Genomic DNA, 22244 nt, shown 5'->3' with positions numbered 1-22244 from the left:
CTTCTTGCCTTACCAAGAAAGTACTTCCTGCAAGATGGTGGGTGTGTCTGTGTTTTCTCATTTGCTCTTCCTTTCCTGCTAGTTCATGCAGCCAAACCATCCAAGGAAACTCCCGCTGCCTTCCTATACACCCGGATCCCCCTCTAAACAGACGATCTCTCTCATATCACTCTACAAACTGTATCTGAGATCTCTTCCAATTAGCATCCTCTTTTAATCTCTTCCTGCTTACATTTGACAACCATTTCTCAAATATTTTGATTTGGGGTCTTAGGATTTCTGGTCTCATCAAAGATACAATCTCTGTTTCTCATTTTCCTTGTAATTTCAGGGTAATTTCAGATAGAAGAGGGTACAAATGTCTCTACTCTGCCATCTTGAAAATCAAGTCTTGGCTTAGAGTTTTAAAACAATACAAATGAGCTTCCAGAGCTGAAGCCTACATGAAGCAAATACAATATTATATAAAGTCAACAAACTACTTAGGAGAAATGATGCTAAACGTAGGAATAATTCACTTGATTTACAGATAATGTGTAGAGTAAAAACAACTGAGTAAATCACGATCATGTTCTGTTTTCTTATTAAACTGTAAAAACTAGCAACATACATAAAATAACATTGATGATGACACTAGTTTTTGCTATCAGCTAAAATCTGCTAAAATAAATACTCTGATAAGGGTAGCTTGTAAGAGAACAAGGAGAATTTCCTTCATTTTTAATTTTTCAGCTCAGTTTCTTGTAGTTATACTAAATAGTGTTTCAACATATTATATACTGATTCCTATGTACTTTTCTAAAGTGGCATTCAGAGTGTGCCATAACTGAGCCTCTTCTATGCTCAAATTAATACATAGAGAGAAAGCATAAAAGGCCTATATAAACCACTACAGAGACCCAAAATAAGGTCCAAATTATTACCTTGTTCTCTTTTTGGACAGGTCTCTAATCTGCAATCAATTCTTACATAAAATAAACCTCCAACACTTATCATCAATCACTTAACTCTACTATTATCAAGATGATATCCAATTAACTTTATTTCATTATTTTCTATAAATGCCAAGGCAATTTCAATTGCAAAGAAGGAGTATTTGCCTGTCAAAGCATTCCTTTTTGCTAGCACAATCTCTTAATTAGGAATGTAGTTACCATTTTAAAATGAAAAATGTGATACTTAAAAAAAGAGGCGCTAAGGCTTATTCATTTTATCTCTGGTATCAATTCCCTCTTCTTTCTTCATAGTCATTCTAATTTAGACTCTAATTGTACCTAATGTCATAATTTTAACTAAAGCTTTCGACCTGCCCATAACCTCACCCACAGAATGATATACCAAATTGCTGACAGATGAATCAAGTTGTGCCATGATAAAAAATTTTTCAATGGTTCTCTTCCACCTACAAATAAAGTTCCAATGCCATACAATGGCCTTCAAGAGTATTCACAATCTGACTGAACACAGGCAAATTCTGTAGGCTTCTCCCACTTCACACACTCTGAGATTTCTGCCCAAGAATCCTGGAGTATACACACTTTTCTGCCTCTGCTTTTGCTCATTCTCTCTTGTGTGAAATGCTTTCATCCATTTCCATAAAACTAGCTCTACGCTTTTCATAACTCTTCTCAAGTAACCCTTGCATAAAGTCTTTCATGGTCTTCCAAATCAAAATTAATTTCTCCTACACTGAAACTCCTAGTTTTACTTTCCTGCTGGGAACATTTACTGTCTACCTTACAAGCAGAGGCCATAAAAATGCTAAGCACTGGACATAAAATGATAAATAAGATACAGTTTCCTATTTTCTAAGGGTTTAGAGATGAGTAGGAGTTTTCAAAAGAATGGTGATGTTGATGGTGATGAATAACGTGATGTACCTAAAAAATAGCATGGGAAGTTTTTTCCAAAATCAAACAAACGCTACTCCTTACCATCCCCACATCTAGTTTGTGATAGACTCTATCAGAGGAAAATATGAGGGAAATGGAAATGGTGTAACTGCTATGTAGGAGTAGGCACAAGTTATCATGGCAACACAAGGAGAGGCTTTTCTAACTTTCCACTATGAATTATACTTATTAGTACATATGAATCATTCCCCTACCAGCCTAAAACTGGCTGAATTAATATCAAGAAATAACAAGTATACTCAAATAATGCTAAAGAACACACAAAATTATTTTAAAAATTTTTTATTTTAAGAAGATTTGCAGGAATTTTTATGTTAAAGCAAAATATGAAAAAGTGATTCTTTTAAAAGAATTTAAAGCTCAGGGGTGCCTGGGTGGCTCAGTCAGTTAAGCTTCTGCCTTTGGCTCTCAGGTCATGATCCTGGAGCCCTGGGATCAAGCCCCACATCAGGCTCCCTGCTCAGCAGGGAGTCTGCTTCTCCCTCTGCTCCTTACCTTACCTGTGCTCTCGCTCTCTCTCAAATAAGTAAATAAAATCTTTAAAAAAAAAAAAAAAAAGAATTAAGAATTTAAAGCCCATACTTTGTTCCAACTCCTTAACAGGAAACTTTTAAAAATAATGTATGGAGAAATATGGCATAGAAAATAAAAATATTCTTCACGTATATGTTTCTTTTTATATGTGGCATTTTAGCGATCGTGATAAAAGTTCTGGGGAGGATAGGTAATGTATTTTCTTTTTGGAAGATTTTATTTATTTATTCATGAGAGACACAGGGAGAGAGAGAAGCAGGCTCCATGCAGGGAGCCCGATGTGGGACTCAATTCTGGGACTCCAGGATCACGTCCTAGGCCAAGGGCAGGCGCTAAACTGCTGAGCCACCCAAGCGTCCCAAGGTTATGTATTTTCTTAGGTAAAGCTTCCTAAAAAACACAATATGTCTAATGAAAAAGAGTACAAGTATTGCAGATAATAAAATGAAGGGAAAATAAAAGGAAAAAAGCAAACGTTTTCAGAAAAATAATAATGCAGATATAAGGGGAGTTATGAGGTTTAAGTAATTCAAGTATCTTCAAGTTCTAATGTAAATGTGAGAAATATAAGTATGGTGTATTGCAGCACAGAATTCATCTCAGATGACACGGAAACCTGCCATCACCGGTACCGTAAACTGACATTTGGCAATGAAGAAGAAAGGATTGGGCAGATCTGTCTCCCAACTGAACCTTTAATGGATTATGGGTGTCAGAGCTATCAGTCCTCTCAGTCTTTGGGCCTGGGATAACCAAAGCCCAAGACTAGTCACGTCTAGTCAAGAACAAACACATTCTTATATCCTTTATTATCAATTTCACTATGTGTCAAGACATGAAAAGGTTGGAAAAAACTGGTGGTAGATCAAAGTCATACACAAATACGAAGGGAAAATGTGCAGGATGGGAAGTTCACGGCAAGTTCTCAGGCTTGCTCTACAGCCAAGATCAGCAGTTCATATTCTCCTGGCTTCCCATTTGCTTGTTTTATATAATTTGTTCTTTGGAGGTAATGGCAGTGAAAGACTTTGGCACCTGGCTTACCTGACATCCCAAGACCACCACCACCATCACTCCTTTAAGAATCATCTGAGAAAGGATCTGAATGTCTAATTGCCTTTTTTATTTCACTTTCCCATACTCCTGCCTTCTGGACCACCTCTCTTGACATCAGAACTCTGACAAGAAATGACCAGGCCTGACACCTAAATTAGGTTCCTAAGATGATGTGCGCCAGCCCGTTCCCTTCAATGCTGCTAGGTGCCAAGTTATTCAGGGATGTCAGAGAGGGAGAGGAAGAGGGAGGCATGGGTGGTATGAATTAGACAGAACTGAAATTCAAATATGGTTTGCACTGCAAAATAAAACAGGAGGCTAACCACAAAGAGGGCAGTGTAATTAGACAAAGGTACAATTAGAGATGTGAGGTAGCATTTTAGAAAGCACAAAGAGAAAATGCTTCTGCACATGTATTCAAGGTTAAGGCATGAAGGGCACCTGGGTAGCTCAGTGGTTGAGCATCTGCCTTCGGCTCAGGTCATGATCCTGGGGTCCTAGGATCAAGCTTGCTTGTCCCTCTGCCTATGTCTCTGTCTCTCTCTGTGTCTCTCATAAATAAATAAAATCTTAAAAAAAAAAAGACATGAAAAAAATCTACATTTCCAGTTAATATGAACAAAAAAAAGGCACAGTAGCAATAAATGCTACCCATCTTCCCTAAATACTACTGGTCTTTCATGTTGTTCATTTCCTTTCTTTTCATAATTAACTTGAGAGTTAAGAATAGCCTGGAAGTTAAGGTTAGATTGCCTGGGGTTAAGAATTCTCTGTTTACCACTTATTCACTTCTTAACCCTTTGCAATATAACCTCTATCTCAACATGCTGACAAAATTAAGATAAAAAAAAAAAAAAAACTGGTCTCTCCATTTGATGCTCCAGAAAAACTGCAAATATGTAGTGACTCCTTTCTGAATAACTATGGAATGATGAGGTCCTGCAAAGTGTCAGAAATGACAGACCCAGACAAGAAAGTCTAGCTAAGAAACGAAGTGAGGACAGGAGGGGACTGATATTACAAGGGCAAAGTAAAAGGGTAAAGGAAGTTGTATTGTCCAATTGCCTAGAATTGTCTGCTGGCTATAAAATCTAGATGAAGTTCTCTTTACATTCTCTTGCTCTTAATCATTTTATTAGATACACTTGCCATAAGCTATTGGCTTAGTACTACTTACAAATATTCCAGCTGACTGCTAGATATGTCTTCTTGAACATTCCATTAGCATCTAAACAAATCATGGTCTGCCTTCACCCTAGATTTCTTCCATGACTTGACCATTATATTCCGTTAATAGTATACCTATATTCTCCATCTTTTATATTCAAAACAAAATAGTTTTGTGGTTCTAACTCTATATCTAATGAGTCAAACTGTGTATATTCTTCTCAGTGCCTCTAAAAGCTGCCATTTCTCTTCCATTTGCAGTATAATTAACCTAATTTAAAGGTCTTATTACCTCTGCCTAGAGAGAAAGCCTCCTACATGAATATCCTACTACCAACTGGTAGTAGAATATCCCACGGTACTCCATTCCAAATATTTCCTCAAAATACCCAACTTAGGGGTCAAAGTCAAATTTATATCAAGTGTACCTCTTTGTATCACTTTCTCTACATTAAGACCTTCTATGGCTTATTTCATACTATTTTTTTTTTTTAAGATTTTACTTATTCATCAGAGACACACATAGAGAGAGAGGCGGAGATGTAGACAGAGGGAGAAGCAGGCTCCATGCAGAGAGCCCGACGTGGAACTGGATCCCAGGACTCCAGGATCACTACCTGGGCCGGAGGCAGGCGCCAAACCGCTGAGCGACCCAGGGATCCCCATTGTACTATTCTTTTATGTAAATCCACTGATACAGTACTGTCTCACCTAGGTGCCTTAGCTTATGCTATTCCTTCTATCTACAATGCTTTCTCCCCCCACCTCCCTGCCCCTCTTGCTGCCTATCAAGTAGTTAAGAGTACTGAAAACAGACTGCTGTCTTCAAATCCTGCTCTGCCACTTGCAACTCGTAGGACTTTGGCCAGGTTACTTAATGTCTCTATGCCCCCATCTTTAAAGTGGATTTATAAATTGTACTTGACTCACAAGGCTGTTCTGAGGACTGAACAAATTAATGCATGTAAAGCACTGAATAGCACCTAGAACAGAGTATACAGTAATGCTAGCAATAATTAATAAGCCATTTTAAAGGTCTACTAATAATTCCCTCCACTCTCACACAATTAAAGTCTCCCTCCCTTATATTCCCACAGCACTGTACATCTGTACTATTTTTGCAGTTAGTCTTAAATTACAGTTCCTTGAGACAAGAGGCTATTATGCATCTTTCTTTATCCCACGGTATTCCGAATTCCAAATTCTTTCACAGAATTTAAGCACACAGACTTAAAAAGCAACTTTTTATAGAAGAGCTCTGTGTGGCTAGAAGAGTACAAAAGAATTTGAGATGAGCTGTGAATGCAAGCATCTGCAGGTGAAGAGTGATAGCCAGAGTTTATGTCACACAGGTGGGCTGGGTTTGCTACTTCATTCACTCATTCCTTCATTAACTTCACAAATATTGCTGAGTCCTCTGCACTAGACACTGGGCAAGCTGCTAGCAGTTCCCTGTCACAAGACTATAGGGTATGTATAACCACAGAAGATTATGGTTATTTTGAAAGCAGCAGAAACTTGATGAACCAAGGATTTCTTTTGATCCAAACATTAATTATATAAGCTATTCTTTGAGGTCATTTAAGAGCTACCTTAGTTAGCATACACTCCACGGTAAGAACACTGTTTGTCTTTGGGTTGGGTGGAGTGAAGGTATTTTTTTCTATTTATCCTATGTGAACATCAATTGACTTTCAAATATTTTTTAAATTTTTTTAAAAAACTTCAAAAAGTCTGAATCAAATTTTTTAAATTTATTTATTCATGAGAGACGCAGAGAGAGAGAGAGGCAGAGACACAGGCAGAGAGAAAGGCAGACACCAGGCAGGGAGCCGGATGTGGGACTGGATCCTAAGACTCCAGGATCACGCCCCGGGGCTGAAGGCAGACACCAAACCGCTAAGCCACTGAGGCGTCCCTCTGAATCAATTTAAAAATACTCATTTACTACAGCTCACACATGTTATAAGCTTTGATTATGTTAATATCTTCCTATTTTTTGAGTAACAGAATGGTATTAAACCACAGTATTTTTAACTGAGCAGTCTTCCCCTCAAGAATGCAAGTTCTTAACTGCTTGGTTGATGCTTGGGTACTGTACTTAGTAAAACTATATGGCTAACAGAATAAAACACAGGGCTCAAAATGTATCAAATATTAAGACAATATATAAAGTATGAACACATGTACACATATAAAACCTGGATGGATATTCACCAAAATATCAATAATATCTAGGTGGGGAAAGTGGAATGATTTTTTACACTGTTCTTTATACTGTACTGTTCTGTACTGTCCCAATATTGTTATAATGATCATACCTGATTTTCATAAAGGCATTGAAATTATTAATAAAAACAGATGATGGGTAGTAGTGGTTTAATAGCTGCCACATTTGCTAGACAGGATCTAGATCATTGCTACTTAAAAGGATGGTCCTGAGACCAGCAATATCAGCATCGCCATTAGTTTGTCAAAAAAATAACACAACGACTCTACTATAGACCTACTGATTTAGAATCCGCACTTTAACAAAATCCTCAGGTGATTTCCTATGTATGTTAAAATTCCCCTAACTCTGGGAAACGAACAAGGGGAGGTGGGCGGGGGGTTGGGGTGACTGGGTGACGGGCACTGAGGGGGGCACTGAGGGGATGAGCACTGGGTGTTATGCTGTATGTTGGCAAATTGAACTCCCAATAAAAAAAAAAAAAAACAAATAAATTTGAAAAGCACTGACCTAGAAGCTAAGGCCCTTAGATGCAGCAATAATCAGAACAATATCTACCTTGTTCATCTTAGCACCTAGCAGTGCCTGAAACACATCTATACCTGTTGAACAAACATGTAAATGTTATTATTTCTGAGCAATTAGAAAGGCAGAGAAAAATTACATTTATTTGAATTATTTTCCGCCAGGGTTCCTAGAAACGGGTGTTTAGTATCTGCTGCAAATGCCATTACATTATTATGATAACAATGTTGGCCTCAACAATCTACTATGAGTGACTACATGTAATCTTTTAAGAGATCTTGCTCACCGCTCAGGGCCAGACGTCTCCTTCAATCATTTCTCCAGCCTCCCACCCATGGGCACATCCTCTAGTCACTCTAAAAATCTACCCTTCGGGGGATCCCTCGGTGGCTCAGCGGTTTGGCACCTGCCTTTGGCCCAGGGCGCGATCCTGGAGACCCGGGATCGAATCCCACGTCGGGCTCCCTGCATGGAGCCTGCTTCTCCCTCTGCCTGTGTCTCTGCCTCTCTTTCTGTGTGTCTCTCATAAATAAATAAATAAGTAAATCTTAAAAAAAAAAAAGTCTATTCCTCAAAGCAAATTTATTTCAAGATCTTTAACTACCACCCTCTGAGAGACAACTTACTATTTAAGTTCCCAATGTACGCACTCCATCTGCCTGTATTTCCAAGTCTACTTCCTACGCCTCAAATCCAGCAAATTCGAGATTAACAATTTTATTCTCCATCAGCTCTCTCCCTCTCCCATGTCAGAAGAGAAGGCTGCTCCCCACTCCTAGGCTCCCGTTGAGCCCACCGGGAAAGCATCAAGATGAGAGAGAGATGGTTAACGGAGTCGTCCCTCCCTCCCACCGCCCGAGGAAGCGGCCGCGCTGCGGGAGGCGTCGAGGTCCCCGCCCCCCCCGCCCCTCCCGCCACGGCCCTACCCGCCCGCGGGGCTGCCCCAGGCCGGCGGCTCTCCGTGCGTCCGCGCCCCCGCACCCGCCGCCCCACGGCCCGCCGCGCTCGCCGCCACTCACCCCCAGCGCGGTGCTCCCGCCAATCCCGACACGGCTCTCACGACCCTGCTCCAACGTCGCCACCCCGAGCAAAGTCCTACGAGGGTCTCGGTCGCCCCCCCAAACCGCGCCTGTCCCCGGATGCGGCTCTTCCCCGCGGACCCGCTCAGGGGCGTGGGCGGGGCTGTCCCGCCCCGGCCGCTGCGGGGAAGCAGGTGCCCGGAATGCTGGGGATGCACGGGGAGCGCATCCGACCGGCCAGCGATGACGTCTGAAGGCGCACCCCCCGCCCCCCCGCGGCCCCGCGGCGTCTCCCACACCTTACCTCACCCAACAGCGGCGGCAACTCCGCTTTACGGCGTTCCCAGCAACCGCTGCAAAAGGTGCCGTCAAGCGCAGGGCCGTGGCTGCTCCGGTCGTCGTCGGAGACCACCGCGCGGCACTGCCCCGGGCGTCGGCGCGTCCGCGGCTCCGGCCGCGGCCTCCCCGATCCCTGAAGCTCTCCTGCCTGTTGCCATCTCATCGCTCGGCACGCTGAGGCGACCTGAGGCCTGGAGCTGCAGCAAGGACCGCAGAGGCCCCAGCCGAGCTGTGCTGCTAAGAGTGTGAGCTTGCCAGGTACAGTGTAGGATGCTAAAGATGCGGATTTCAGATAAAACGAGGAGGTGGTGTTTTTTTTGTTTGTTTTATAGCGCGTGTGCTATGCAAAGGGATTCAGAGTAACTCCCTGAATTCTGGTCTGGGGACCATCCATCAGGTGAGACGGGGATGTAGTGAGTGGGAAATAGTCTGTTCTTGCTCAGGAGGTGGAGATGCAGGACATCCAAGCTCCAGGGGGAAGTACACACGCATACAGTCCCGGCTCTGGTCTTCTTTTTTCTTTTAATATTTTATTTATTTACTCATGAGACACGCACAGAGAAAGAGAGAAGGAGGCGGGCAGAGAGAGGCGGAGACACAGGCAGAGGGAGAAGCAGGCTCCGTGCAGGGAGCCCGACGCGGGACTCGATCCCGGGACCCCGGGGTCACGCCCTGGGCTGAGGGCGGCGCTAAGCCGCTGAGCCGCCCGGGCTGCCCCCGGCCCTGGTTTTCTTAACTTCACAGTGAAATCCAAAGGATTGGTAAGAATCAGATATGTATCGATTTTGACGTCAATTTTGTATAAAGCACTAAATACTGTAAATTTTGTTTATACAAAGATTACTATTATCAGTCCATCGTAAAAACTGAAAATACTTTTATATATCTGAGTTTTCTAAACTCTGTTTTTTGGAACATCATATAATGGTTTTTTTTTTCTTTTTTACCCCCCCGCATTTCCTATAATACCAGTTTATTTTTCCTTTTAGAAATTTTCCGTGTACATACAAACTTATTTTGTCCAAGTCCTCTTATTACTTAAGAACTAGTTCTGTTAAAAAAAAAAAAAAAAAAAACTAGTTCTGTATACTTAGAACTAGTAGTTGGTAGATTCATAAAAAAGAGAACACCCAAAGGAAGGTTAAAGGGATCACTGGACACGAGTGCTAACTTGGCAGACCAAAGATGGGAAAATGTGAGCATCAAAATGAGTAACTTATTGATTGAAACACTACAGATAAAAATTCTTGATTTTATAATTTCTTAAAAATGAGAAGCACACTAGTCATAACTGAAGATTGCCAGGGCACCAAATCTCTATTGTAAAACTTGATGAAGGAAAAACATCAAGCATTTATCCTTTCTTGCATGAACTGTTAGCCAACATGCTAATTAGAATTCTAGCTAATAAATGAATTAAAGAACAATTACCATTTTGCTACTCCTGATGAAATATGGAACAACATTTATCAATAGATGTTAAAATTTAGGTGAAATATTGATGAGGAACTTTTTAACTTTATATTATTTTTTTGATGGGGAACTTATTAATAAGTGGATTAGGCTGACACCACCTGAACCCACCCCGCTGATCAATCTTATGATTGATCTGGGGTGAGACACTCTGTATGCCATGATGTGATGCAGCAGAAAGTACACACCACCACTTGCGAAGGATTCTTGCCTAAAAATTGAACCTGCACTTATTTAATCAAAACTCTAGATTTAACAAAGGGTATGTACAGAAGCAATCAGCCAAATTCAGAATGTATGATATTCTAAGAGGTAAAGGCCCCAGTATATCAATGGAATTTAAAGAGGAGGGAGGGAGAGAACTACCACAAAATCAGAGACCTAAAACCAAAGGCAGTGTGTAGACCTTGCCTGTATCCTGATTTGAAGAAAACAACCATAAAAAGACATTTTGAGGGGCACCTGGGTGGCTCAGTTGGATGAGCGTGAGACTCTTGATTTAGGCTCAGGTGATGATCTTAGCATTGTGGGACTGAGCCTGTATCAGGCTCCCTGTTTAGTGTAGAGTCTGCTTGAGATCCTTTCCCTCTGCCTCTGAATGCATGCCCTCACTCTTAAAAAAAAATAAATTTTGAGACAAAATTTTTATATGAACAGAGCCATTAGATTATATTAAGGAAGTGCTGTTAATTTTGCTAAGAATGTTAACACAATGTGGCTGTGTTTAAAAGACTAAGTCATCATCGACACATACTGCAATGCTTATAGGCGAAATTTTAAAAAGCTTTTTAAAAGATGATACAGACATGGCAAAATTTTAGTAACTGATAAATCTGTGATGAGCATAAAGTGCTCATTAATAGCCTCTCCCTCTGTATATTTGAAAGCGATCATAAAAATGAACAAGAAAAGGGAAAAATTATCATCAGGTTCTTAGAAGTAAATACTTTTCAAATACATAACAAATCTTTTTCCATATAGACCTAAAAAACAAAAAACAGCAGTTAAAGTGAGGATTACATTGGCAATCTTTTGAGCGAAGATCTTTTAAAATACACATCAACTGATTGGAGCTTCTGTTTCTCCCACATAAACTAAAAGCACAATGCATCATCTACTATTCCTACTTTATTTTTTTTAAGTGGACCAAGAACTTAAACAAGTGAAGCAATCAAGTCAGAGAGCCTATATTTTTGAGATTTTGTTTTTGCAGTCCTCCCCTATCATTTACAATTATCTTGGACACGACTGTCTTGTCAGTGACTTATTTTTTAGCTATCTTTAAGGTTTCCCTCAACTTAGAATTTTTCATATTCGTGTATCATTGGTTTAGGTCATATTTAAATTCTATAATTAAAATGACTGACACTAGCGTAAACAAGTTTGGGAACAAACAGCTAACAGGATGTAAACACAACTCAACTGGTGGAAGCAGTACTTCTCTAGCATACCAGAGAAGCCCAGTCAGTATGCTTTAACTTGGTCAGCCAATCCAGTTGGACAAAGGGTACAAGAATGGGTAAAAGCAGTCTTTATTATAGGCAAAGATGTATCTTTTTATTAAAAGATTTAAAGAGAGTGCACATGTGCACGTGAGGGGGGTTGGGGAAGAGAATCTCAAGCTGACTCCCTGAACTCAGAGCTCAACTTGGGGCTCAATTCCATGACCCTGAGATCATGACTGGAGCTGAAATCAAGAGTTGGACGCTTAACTGAGCCACTCAGGCACCCCAAAGATCTTTTAAAAATTACAGATGTAGGTAGGAGTGCCTGGGAGCTCAGTCAGTTGAGCATTTGCTTTTAGCTCAGATCATGATCTTGGGGTCCTGGGATCAAGTCCCACATCTGCCTCCCTATTCACTGGGAGTCAGCTTGTCTGCTCTACCTCTCCTCACTCGTGCTCTAATTAATGAAAAAAAAAAATCTTAAAAAAAATATTTTAGGGGCACTTGGGTGGTTCAGTTGGTTAAGCATCTGCTTTTAGCTCAAGTCATGATCCCAGGGTCCTGGGATCAAGCACTGCATCGAGCTCTTTGCTCAGTGGGAAGCCGGCTTCTCCCTCTCCCTCTGCCTGCTGCTCCTGTTTGTGCTTGCTCTCCCTGTCAAATACACTAATAAATATTTTTAAAAGTCTTTTAAAAACATTACTCTGCTATGGGATTACATCTTGGCCCACCCTAACATTCTGGGTCCTGGGGCAAGAGTACAAATGGAGTCTAACTGACATATTTTAAGTACTAAGTAAAGAACCATCAAATAAGTATGTATCCTCTACCTTGGCAAATATTCCTTCTCAAAAACAGAAATTTAGGATCAAATTTGGAATTCTCAGACATATACTGTAAAGTGTGAGCACAGCTAGGTCGGCCTGTCCTCACAAGGCCCTGGTCTGTCTCCTTTTATTTCTAGTTTCAGCTTACCACAAGAGTCCTGGTATGCATGCACGTGGACACCCCAGTCTGATATCTAAGCCCCATCCATCACGAACTGCCACTCCTTTAAGTGTTAAGGTGTGTGTGACTGTAGCACAGTCTGTCTTCAGGATGATTTCACAAAGAGGCCTGCATCTGTTCTGGAATCAAGCTTTGGGCTGGTCAGGCAGGGAATTATGGGGTTCTGGCTGTCTGATGCATAGTGGATAGGGGAGCATGAATTTCCAAGTGGGTGCAATCCTTTGGGTTCTTCTTCATTCCGTGAAGAGGCACAGCCAGTATGAGGATCAGGGCAGGGATCCCTCTTGCCCAAGTCTAGGTGCGCATATACCCCCATGTGTCACACCATACATACTGTTAGACTTGCTCTTTCCATTTCATATCATGAGTACCCTTCCATTAGTAGCATATTCTGGAACAGGTGTGTAGGGTTACTTGGAAGCACCATATTCTAATCATTGTGGTGACCTTGTGCAAAAGGGGCATAAACATACTACTAATCCCATGCAGTGTAAATGTAAAATACGGTTTAGTAAGGGAAACACTTGGGACAGAAGTAGAGTGCACTCGATTTCCGAGTTCTTATCCCACAGAGATTCAGACAGGCACAGAAGGACTGATATTCATGGAAAGGACTCTAATTGAGGAAACCAACCCCCATGATAGTCTACATATTTTTAAAATTTATTGGGAAAGGGCATGCAGATTATATCTAGAAAAGTATGTAACAATGTTATCTTATTAGTGCAGCAAGTTAGAAAAGGGGAGTCTTTGGAATTCTGGTAGCCTATCTTTTCTTCAATTGACAGGTTGCTTGTATTTTGCTCTTGTAAAGCTATAATGAGTACTGGCTTATTTGTATGTATGACAAATACCAATAAATGGAATTAGCTGTTCAAAGGTATGTGTATTTAATATTGCTAAACTGTTCTCCACTTCATCTTCTATAGGAGGGTACTGGTTTCTCAGTATCTATGTCACACTTCTCTCCCTATGACTCAAGAGGATCCAGTCTCCCTTCATTCTTCTTTTGGTGAAAATAACCATAGTTCAGAGCTCTGGTCTCATTTAGTCATTGATTGGTTTTCTTTTTTCTCCTAAACCAATTTCAAGTTAGGAAACACATTTTAAAAAGGCTTAGATTCTGGTTCTGACTCTTTTAGCTACAATCTGCCAAAATGTAACCCAAGATGTGACAAGCTTCAAAGACAGAAACTAAGTCCTGGATTTATATTATAGCATGTTTCATCTTTCATTTATAGCTGCACTGTACAAAACTGTAGGGAGTAGTAAGATGTGGCTCTTTACATTTAAATGAATTACAATAAAAAATTCAGTTTCTTAGCTGAACTAGTCATATTTACAGTGCTCGAGAGCTGCCTGTGGCTCCTGGCTACCATGTTGGACAGCACGAATATTGAACTTCCCATCACTGCATAAAATTCTGTTGAACAGCACTGCTCTAAAATATAAGCTTGTGGGGGCTTTTTTATCTTCTCATTCCCAACAGCACATTGTAGATAGTTAATGAAAGTTGGTAAAAATGCAAGCACTGAAGCAAAAGAAAGCAGAAAAATGTTTAATTTTTAGATGAGATATTCCAGGTGCTTTTGTAAGAACTTAACTTGGTCATTCTATACAGAACATACAATCATTTCAACATACAAGTTACTCCACTTTGCATACTCTATTTTAAAGTTAAGAAGTTTCTAGTTAAAGTTTAAAAGGCTTTGTCTCGTTTCCAAGGATAATGAGGCAATATGCTTATTAAAACACTAGTTTGCAGAACTGAGTACACTTTAAGTAGTTCATTAATGTTCTCCATAACTTAAAGGTTAAACCTGAGGAATCAGAATTTTTATTATCAGAACTGCATAGCAAAACCATGTCCAGATGACAGACATAACAAATAAGCTATAGATCAAGATAACCTATAAATCCAATTTAAAGCAAAAACAAAATGTTAGGAGAGATACTAAATGATACTCAGGTTAGCAAAGTTTTGAAATGCTTCATATTTGTTAATGCAACTAAAGTTGTCAAATGTTAAGTGGGCACATACACCTAATATCATTTATCCCATGACAAAAAACTACTGAATCATTTGGTTGTTTGGAAATAATTATTTGGGCTAAATTCACTCTGTATTGTGGCACTGAGCAGTCATAAATTGAAAGTGCAAATGCCTGAATGGAAACATAGCTTAAATCATTTATTTATGCTACTATTCTACACTGACACACCAATGCTGTGAGAGACGTTTACAATTGTACAAAGTCTTGATATATAGAGTAATAAGCTTGATGTGAAAAACACAAAAAGGCCACAGGTCATGCAGAAAATAAAGAATGTAAAGGGCATTTTAATCAGGAAGGTTTGTTTTTGTTTGTTTGTTTTTTGTTTTTTTTTTTTTTTGAAGTCCTGGTCATACCACTTTAAGCACATGCTTTATTAAATGAAAGAGCATCTGGAACTATCCCAACACTTAAATCCATTATTAACTGAAAATAATACCTTACACATTTATATAGCATTTTATGGTGTTGAAGCAATTTCACATACTCCATTTCATTTTATTTCTCACAAATTCTCACACATGTGAGAAAAGACAAACAAGTTACAATTATTTTATGTAAGGCAGTGGAGGCCCAAAGATGAGAAATGATTTATGTAGAGGTCATAGGCCTAGTTAGTATATGGTAGAACTATGGTGATTAATTTTAAATTAATTACTTCAAAAGAAATGAAACCAAAATACTTTTTATATCATATCCAGAAATCTTAAAGATTGTGGTTTTTAATGTAGATTGATCTAAAACTTTAACTATTACATATCTTATAGTATGAATTAGTTATAAATTTGATTTTAAAGAGTCTCCCTTAAATGGTAAATTAGACTCTGTGCTTTGGTACCTTAGAGATATTGAAAATGTTAAAAAATATATATGCGTTCTTATAGCCCTTAGGCTCTCCAAAAATTTCCAGTACTAATAAAAAGGCCTTTTACCAATCATAATTTGACTTAATTTTAAAACTAGTCCAAACTTATGAAAACTCCAAGCCAAAGCAAACACATTCACCCACCTTCTGCCCTACATACTGTGAAGTCCTTACATGTCCATTCCCAAAGACCAACTTATAGTGAATGGATATCATTATAAGAAAATATGTTTAAACATAGGTCAAATGATTATGAATCAAAAGTGATTACCTTATATTGACCCAGAAATAACAAATACTGTTTTAATTTAATAATTGGGTACTCTGAGGAGAAAAGTACTATGGCAATCTATTATTTATTTATAAGCCAGTACTAACCTTTATATGACAAGTCCAACAATATCTTTTCAATAAAAGCATCATATACCAAATACAGTCCATTTAAACTCCAAACTACTCAAAAAGCTGTATTTACATTAATCAAATATTCCAGGTAGCAAAGCATATCAGGTCACAAATATTTGGATAATGTGAATACTGTAAAATACACAGAAAACTAAAATTATACTGAACATGAGGTAATCGTTCTGTAGTGATTAAAGAAACATTCATGATCTAGTATAACATTTCAGTACCAGCATTATGAAATGTACATTTTGGTTAAAAATAGCAAATAACTTTATGGTTACTTGGGTATTGAGTAAATGTATGCTGACTATACACTTCCCTAAGAGAATATATCCAGTTTAAAATAAAATCAAGGAAGAAAGTTTTCTAGACCCATTTTATGTGACTATATAAAAGTAAGCCATATTATAAGCAGTTAATTTGAATTTTTTATAAACTATAACAAATTTACTTTTTAAAATTTGACTTATTAGCAAAACATTGTTTTTAAGATACAAATTTTGTCACACTACTCAAAAAGGTAGTAAAACTATATGCACAATAAATCAAACTTCACTAATTGTGGAAATCTAAATACAAAGCATGGCTGCCCATATCACAGACACTTAAATATCTGCTGCATGAATTAGCTGATGAATGGACATTGATCTTAAAAATATGGGGTTTTTAAAAAAGAACTACGATAAAAAAAATAAGAATTACGATAATTTGAAAATAAACTTCTTAGTATTTTTAGCCTGGAATCCACCATATTTTATACTAAGAAGTCTACAGTGTCCTCTTCCAAAATTAATACTCTGAAATAATCATCTTCCATGTATATCCTTTTCCAACTTTTTCCATGTTTTCAAAAGAAACAAAAAATAACTATAATTTTAGAAGTACAGAGAAAAACTAATCATTCTAGGTAAGTAATGAAATGGAGTATGTTAGCTTAATTAAACTTTCATTACAAATTATTTACTTTTATTATTTGTACCACCCAAGAATCAGTTACAAAAAATTCAAATTATACATGATACTGTTTATACTTTAATTCAACAAATGAGTAAACAAAACCAAGCCAATGTGTTTCTTTAGATGATAATATGGGAAAAAATTACTCTTTGCAGAACTAAGTAGGCCAAGTCTAGCTGTACAGTGGCTGGGTTTGTCAACATGTTACAGATGCCATCAATAAAACCCATGTACAGACAGGCACACTTCTAATACTATCAATTTGTTTACCTACACCTGGAACATTCAAAGAATTACTGTATATTAAATTGCTATGTGCGCTCAGTTATTAAATGCTTGATATATACATATTTACCAAGTTAAAGATGTATGTGACATGGTAAGCCCAAATAATCAAAATCAATTGTGAAAAAATTCTTATTCTAAAGTGCTTAAGGCAATTCCTTCATTCCTTTATCCAGTTTACCAAAACTGGTTTGGGATTCAACTGCTAAAAGAGAAATGCAATACTGAACGCATGTTTTTATAAAACAATTTTTTATACCTATGATACATCCATTACCGTCAACCTCTCATGCATTTCTTTTACAGAAAGCAATCATGTTTGACCTGTCACAACAAAGAGTAAATAAACTAATAAAGAACATCTGAAAGGGTATACTGCCTTCCCATAATGCATTGAATTAAGCAAAAAGGCTCAATATTTTTTAATTCAAATGAAAATGTTATATATTTAGTTACCTTAATGTGAGACTTTTTAAATAGGCACTACAGTTGATTATTTTCTATTTTGAAAATGAAGGTGGCAAACTTTTCCAGTTTAACACATATAAACTTAAAACCCTACACATTTTGTTCTTAATAGAGACCTTTAAGAAGAAGCACAGTAAGAGGGTAATCTCAGATTCTTATAATGAAGTCATAACTGTTATTACTTCAAATGAATTTTCCAAATGAATATTAGAAAATTTTATATGAAAGTTTTCAAATGATGGCATGAGCACAGGAAAGAATCATATGCACTCCTCCAGCCCCTGATTAATATTTCCTCTTCTCCACACCCCTGCAAATAGAAGGCCCTAACCAGTATAACATAATGGTCTCTGGCTTAAATATCAGTTGACACTGCATGGGGCATGGAGCAAGAGCACGCTTAGAGGAAGAAGGCACTGAATTAAAGAGAAGACACAATTATGTAAGACGTAATAGTAAAAAATTTTATACAAGAACATCTGGCATTTTGTGTGTCATTTTTGCTAAAATATACACGTGTAAATGTTCGCAGAAAGCCATTCCACTCACTGCTTTCAGATTTGACTCTATGAAAGATAATTTTAACTGCCTGTTTCCTTAGTTCCTAGAATAACCCCATTGTAAGGAAAAGAACGTCCAAACAATTTTTTGAAGATCTTTAAGAAGAACAAAACCCAAAATTCTACTTTGTTTGGAGAATCAAAAGGATATCTATTGACATACTTCATTCTCCCAACTGCATTGGTCTTTAAAAGTACCAATATGTCATGAGACACTAGAGAAGATATAAATGTCTTCTAGAAAAATAATAGCCAGTTCAAAGGAATTTTCTCATTTAGGTTTGTTTTACCAATGAACAAAACATCCTAACAGTAAGCAGTAAACTTTAATAGGAGAGAATCCACTATACCTATTCAACAGGCCTTTCTATAATAGACAACTCAGCTGTAAGCAGCAACAATCACTTCTTGGGAGAAGTTTGCTAGCACAATATACTTAAAATTAGAATGAAAGTCAACATGAGAAAGTAAAAATCCAGAGACCACTCAAAATGCTCAAAGAATCCTTAAATACTGTAATCACAACTTTCAGTTTGGCTCAAAGAACTTGTATAACAAATTTTAACCAACCTTTAAATAATAGATACGTTCTGCTCAATAACCATGTGTTTTATGTTTAACACATTTTCCCTAAGTTTGGGAAAGATTTGTCTATGATAATTTTTGGAAGAATTATACCCCTTTAGGAAATAAACGAATGTTGCAAAAGGATTAAAAGAAAAATAACATCTGAATAGTTATGTTTGAAAAATTCATGTGGCAAGTAAGTGAAAGAGATATGTAGACCTTTTTTCAAAACATTTGTTTAAACCCTTCCAAATCTTACTAAAAACCAGACATTAATGACTTCAGTATAGTTTCAGGCACCTTCCTTTATAACCTAGCCTTCTGAGATGAAACATAAATGGTGTAGGTTTTTCTACCTAATGTATAACTTTAATAAAATTTCATTCCTACTTAAAATATTAAAAATCAGTATAGTTATCAATTATTATCAAATTCAAGTGGGAATTTTACCAAGATAACTATTAAAGGTAGTATTGAATTAGACAACAAAATCAGAAAATAGAAAGCTTTTAAAAATTTTATCCATCATCCAAAATGATGGAGTGAAAAGAAGTCTACTTAAACAAGGCAACATACAAAGCATATCCCTTTGCCGCTGTTAGTGCAGCTGGTAAAAACTAAAGTATTGGTGATTTTTTTATTTATTTTTTATTTTTTTAGTATTGGTGATTTTTAAGCAACTATGTCTAGAAACTCTTCCTATTCACTCTATTTTGAGTTTTAACCATAAGAGAAATATCACGACATTCAGAAAAGAGAAAATGACACACAATCTAGTCAGTAAACAAAAGAGGATAATTTAGCAAAACTCAAACTTATTTAAAAGGAGAAAAACAAACCATTGTAAGAAAGCCATTCTAGCATCCTGAACCAATTATTTCAATTTTTAGAAAACCTTAGAAGACCTTTTTTTTTTTTTTTTTTTTAAAGCTTCAGTGTATGAACCTAGTAACAGTGTGATGAGATAAAGTATAGAGGAAAGACAACAAAATTTAACGCTTTCCTCTCAGGTCCTAGGGCTACCATATGTAACTAAACATATCAGAAGAGCCAAAGTAACCCAAGAAACACACAAAAAAATGAGTTTTATATAACTATTTTAACACTGCCTTTCTTCCCATTTACTCTTTAAAACATCAGTTTCTTGTGTGGTATCTGCTTGCTTGATGATCCTGCACAGTAGGTTCCTGTGAGTATTTTGTACTAGATGCTTAATGCTAATACATTCCAGGCCTTAAAGCAGAGTGTAGCAAACCTGATTTCCACCACTCAGAAATTTCTGGGATTAGTAACTGCACAGAAAAGGCCACCCAATCAAAAAGGGGGTAAACATATTCTGAGTAAGCATTACTGAGTAACATTGTTGAGGCTGCTAGCTGAACCCGTCATGCCATTTTCACTTTTCTGAAGTGTTCTCACAGCACTTGGCACCTGCATCCCAGTATTCAAAGAAAGTCCACCACACCAAACCTACGAAAAGGTGAAACAAAGCTTCAGTTAGATTTCAAATCAAATTAGAACTTAGGTGATCCTTAAAGTTCCATTTGAAACGCAAAATGCCACTTATGTGAACAAGTGAACAAGCTCCAAACTGATAACCTTCATATGTGAACTGAGGGGATGTTGGAAAGGCTAACTCAAGAGTCTTAGAACCACAGAGGCGAGAGGGAGTCTTTACGGTAGAAGAACACACTGGAAGTGCATGTAAGAGAAGAAACTAAGAGCTGTAGAGATTTAGAGATTAACTTTTTAGGATTAATAGCCAAAGATATTGGCTATTATTAATGATGCTAAACTTCACAATAAGAGAAGTGCAAAAAGAGCCAATTTCCTTATCCCAATTATTTCTTTAGATTATGATAATGAGGTGTGGCCTGAGACTATAGGAATCTAATGTTCCTGTGTTAACAGTAAAATCCGTTATTTTTTCCCTAACTTGTTAATAGTAAGAACTCTTTACAATTCTTTAAGGACTTCTGAGAAAAATGCAAATGGCAATATCCACATATACCACATTGCCATAGTCTATTATCATGAATGTGAATAAGTTCATGAAAGATGAAACTGCTTTGCTTGTAAACAGAGTAAGTATCATTCAATAAGATGAACAATAACTGATTTGGAACAGACTCAAAAGATTTAAAATATGTGAGAATGGATCATTTAAATTATCATAAGTGCCTGGTTTGTAGTAGACATAGCTTGAGACAAGGGACCTAGAAACTGTTGAAGTATTCCCACCTTCAATTATATCCTAAAGTGTTCAATATTTACTAAGTGACTACAGTACTGTACCAAAGAATTTATTGACATGTGAAGTTTATAGCTGTATGATTAACAATCCAAATTTTTAAAACTAGCATGTTCAGTAATGATAACTCCCAACATACAAAAGCAGCTCTGTGATCATAAAATCACTATATTACTTTTTTGTAAATTATTTAAGTGATTAACAAACATATTTACTTGGAACATCGAGCACAAAGGTGCAAGGGCAAGTCAATGAAGAAAGATTAGTCTTTTTCAAAGTGGTACTGGAACACTTGGAATCCATATGCAAAAAATCAGACCTGGTACCATATACAAAAAAATAACTCAAAATGGATCGCAGGCCTAAATGTAAAACGTAAAACTGTAAAACTTTAGGAAGAATGCAAAAGAAAGTATCTTTGTAACCTTGAGTTAGGCAAAGCATGATCTATAAAAGAAAAAAAATGGATAAATAGGACTTCATTAAAATGAAAACCTTCTCTTCAAAATGTTCAGAAAATGAGAAAAGCCAAACTGGGAGAAAATATTTGCAAAACAGTTATTTGCTAAGGGACTCATATCTATTATACATAAAGAAAGCTTAAAACTCATTAATGAGAAAACCCAATAAAAAATGAACAAATAGTATACACTTCACCAAAGAAATACAAATGGCAAATAAGCACATGAAAAATGCTCAACGTCATTTGTCCTTAGGAAAATTTGAAACCCCAATGAAATACCATTACATGCCTATTACAATTGCTGACCAATAAAATATCTGACAATATCAAATAGTGGCAAGGATGTGGTGAACTTTCATATATTTCTAGTAGGAATGCAAAAGTCATACAGCCACTTTGGAAAAAACAATTCAGTAGCTTCTTTTAAAGATAAACATCAACTTTCAATGTGATCTAACACCCTCACTCCTAGGTATTTGCCCAAGAGAAATGACAATGAATATTCACACAAAACCCACTTGCAAATGTATATAGTGCCTTTATTCAAAATTGCCAAAAACTGTAAAGAATCCAAAAGTCCTTCAGCTGGTGAGTGGATAATGTTTGGTACATACATACATAGTCAACAATTAAACACACACTCCTCACCAGTAAGAA

General features: G+C 37.4%; 3 protein-coding genes and 1 long non-coding RNA gene across 17 annotated transcripts in view; 2 read left to right on the top strand and 2 right to left on the bottom strand.

Annotated features, from left to right (window-relative positions):
- Window positions 1-8729, bottom strand: part of FKTN (fukutin) — a 74863-nt gene extending 66134 nt beyond the window's left edge. The window contains exon 1 of one of the 2 annotated variants that reach the window (XM_077912785.1): window positions 8445-8729. The gene's annotated coding sequence lies outside the window, so the exon portion shown is untranslated. The remainder of the gene's footprint in view (window positions 1-8444) is intronic. The other variant, XM_077912786.1, reaches the window with a different exon arrangement.
- LOC144322587 (uncharacterized) lies at window positions 5887-15446 on the top strand. Of its 4 annotated transcripts, XM_077912792.1 has the most exons (4): window positions 5887-6022; window positions 8157-9028; window positions 9116-9180; window positions 9333-15446. In XM_077912792.1, exons 2-3 carry the CDS (start codon window positions 8565-8567, stop codon window positions 9144-9146), a joined length of 495 nt encoding a protein of 164 aa, XP_077768918.1. In that variant the 5' UTR covers window positions 5887-6022; window positions 8157-8564; the 3' UTR covers window positions 9147-9180; window positions 9333-15446. The 4 variants fall into 4 exon arrangements, 3 of the variants coding, with proteins under 3 accessions (XP_077768918.1, XP_077768917.1, XP_077768919.1); XR_013388206.1 differs by having other exon boundaries at window positions 8157-9544; window positions 9773-9787; XM_077912791.1 differs by having other exon boundaries at window positions 9116-15446.
- The window catches only part of FSD1L (fibronectin type III and SPRY domain containing 1 like), a 72666-nt gene continuing 64325 nt past the window's right edge, over window positions 13904-22244 (bottom strand). For 5 of the 10 annotated variants that reach the window (XM_077912776.1, XM_077912780.1, XM_077912781.1 and 2 more), the window contains 2 exons: window positions 20225-20343; window positions 14252-16165 (listed from right to left, as the gene is read on the bottom strand). In XM_077912776.1, the coding sequence (XP_077768902.1) occupies window positions 16135-16165; window positions 20225-20343 (150 nt within the window). In that variant the 3' untranslated portion in view covers window positions 14252-16134. The other 5 variants (XM_077912779.1, XM_077912782.1, XM_077912783.1 and 2 more) reach the window with 3 other exon arrangements.
- Window positions 20128-22244, top strand: part of LOC144322590 (uncharacterized) — a 70999-nt gene continuing 68882 nt past the window's right edge. The window contains exon 1 of the long non-coding RNA XR_013388207.1: window positions 20128-20577. This is a non-coding gene — a long non-coding RNA (uncharacterized LOC144322590). The remainder of the gene's footprint in view (window positions 20578-22244) is intronic.

Source organism: Canis aureus, chromosome 10, assembly GCF_053574225.1.
Source record: "Canis aureus isolate CA01 chromosome 10, VMU_Caureus_v.1.0, whole genome shotgun sequence".
NCBI lineage: Eukaryota > Metazoa > Chordata > Mammalia > Carnivora > Canidae > Canis > Canis aureus.
This window is presented reverse-complemented; position numbering and strand designations above follow the sequence as displayed.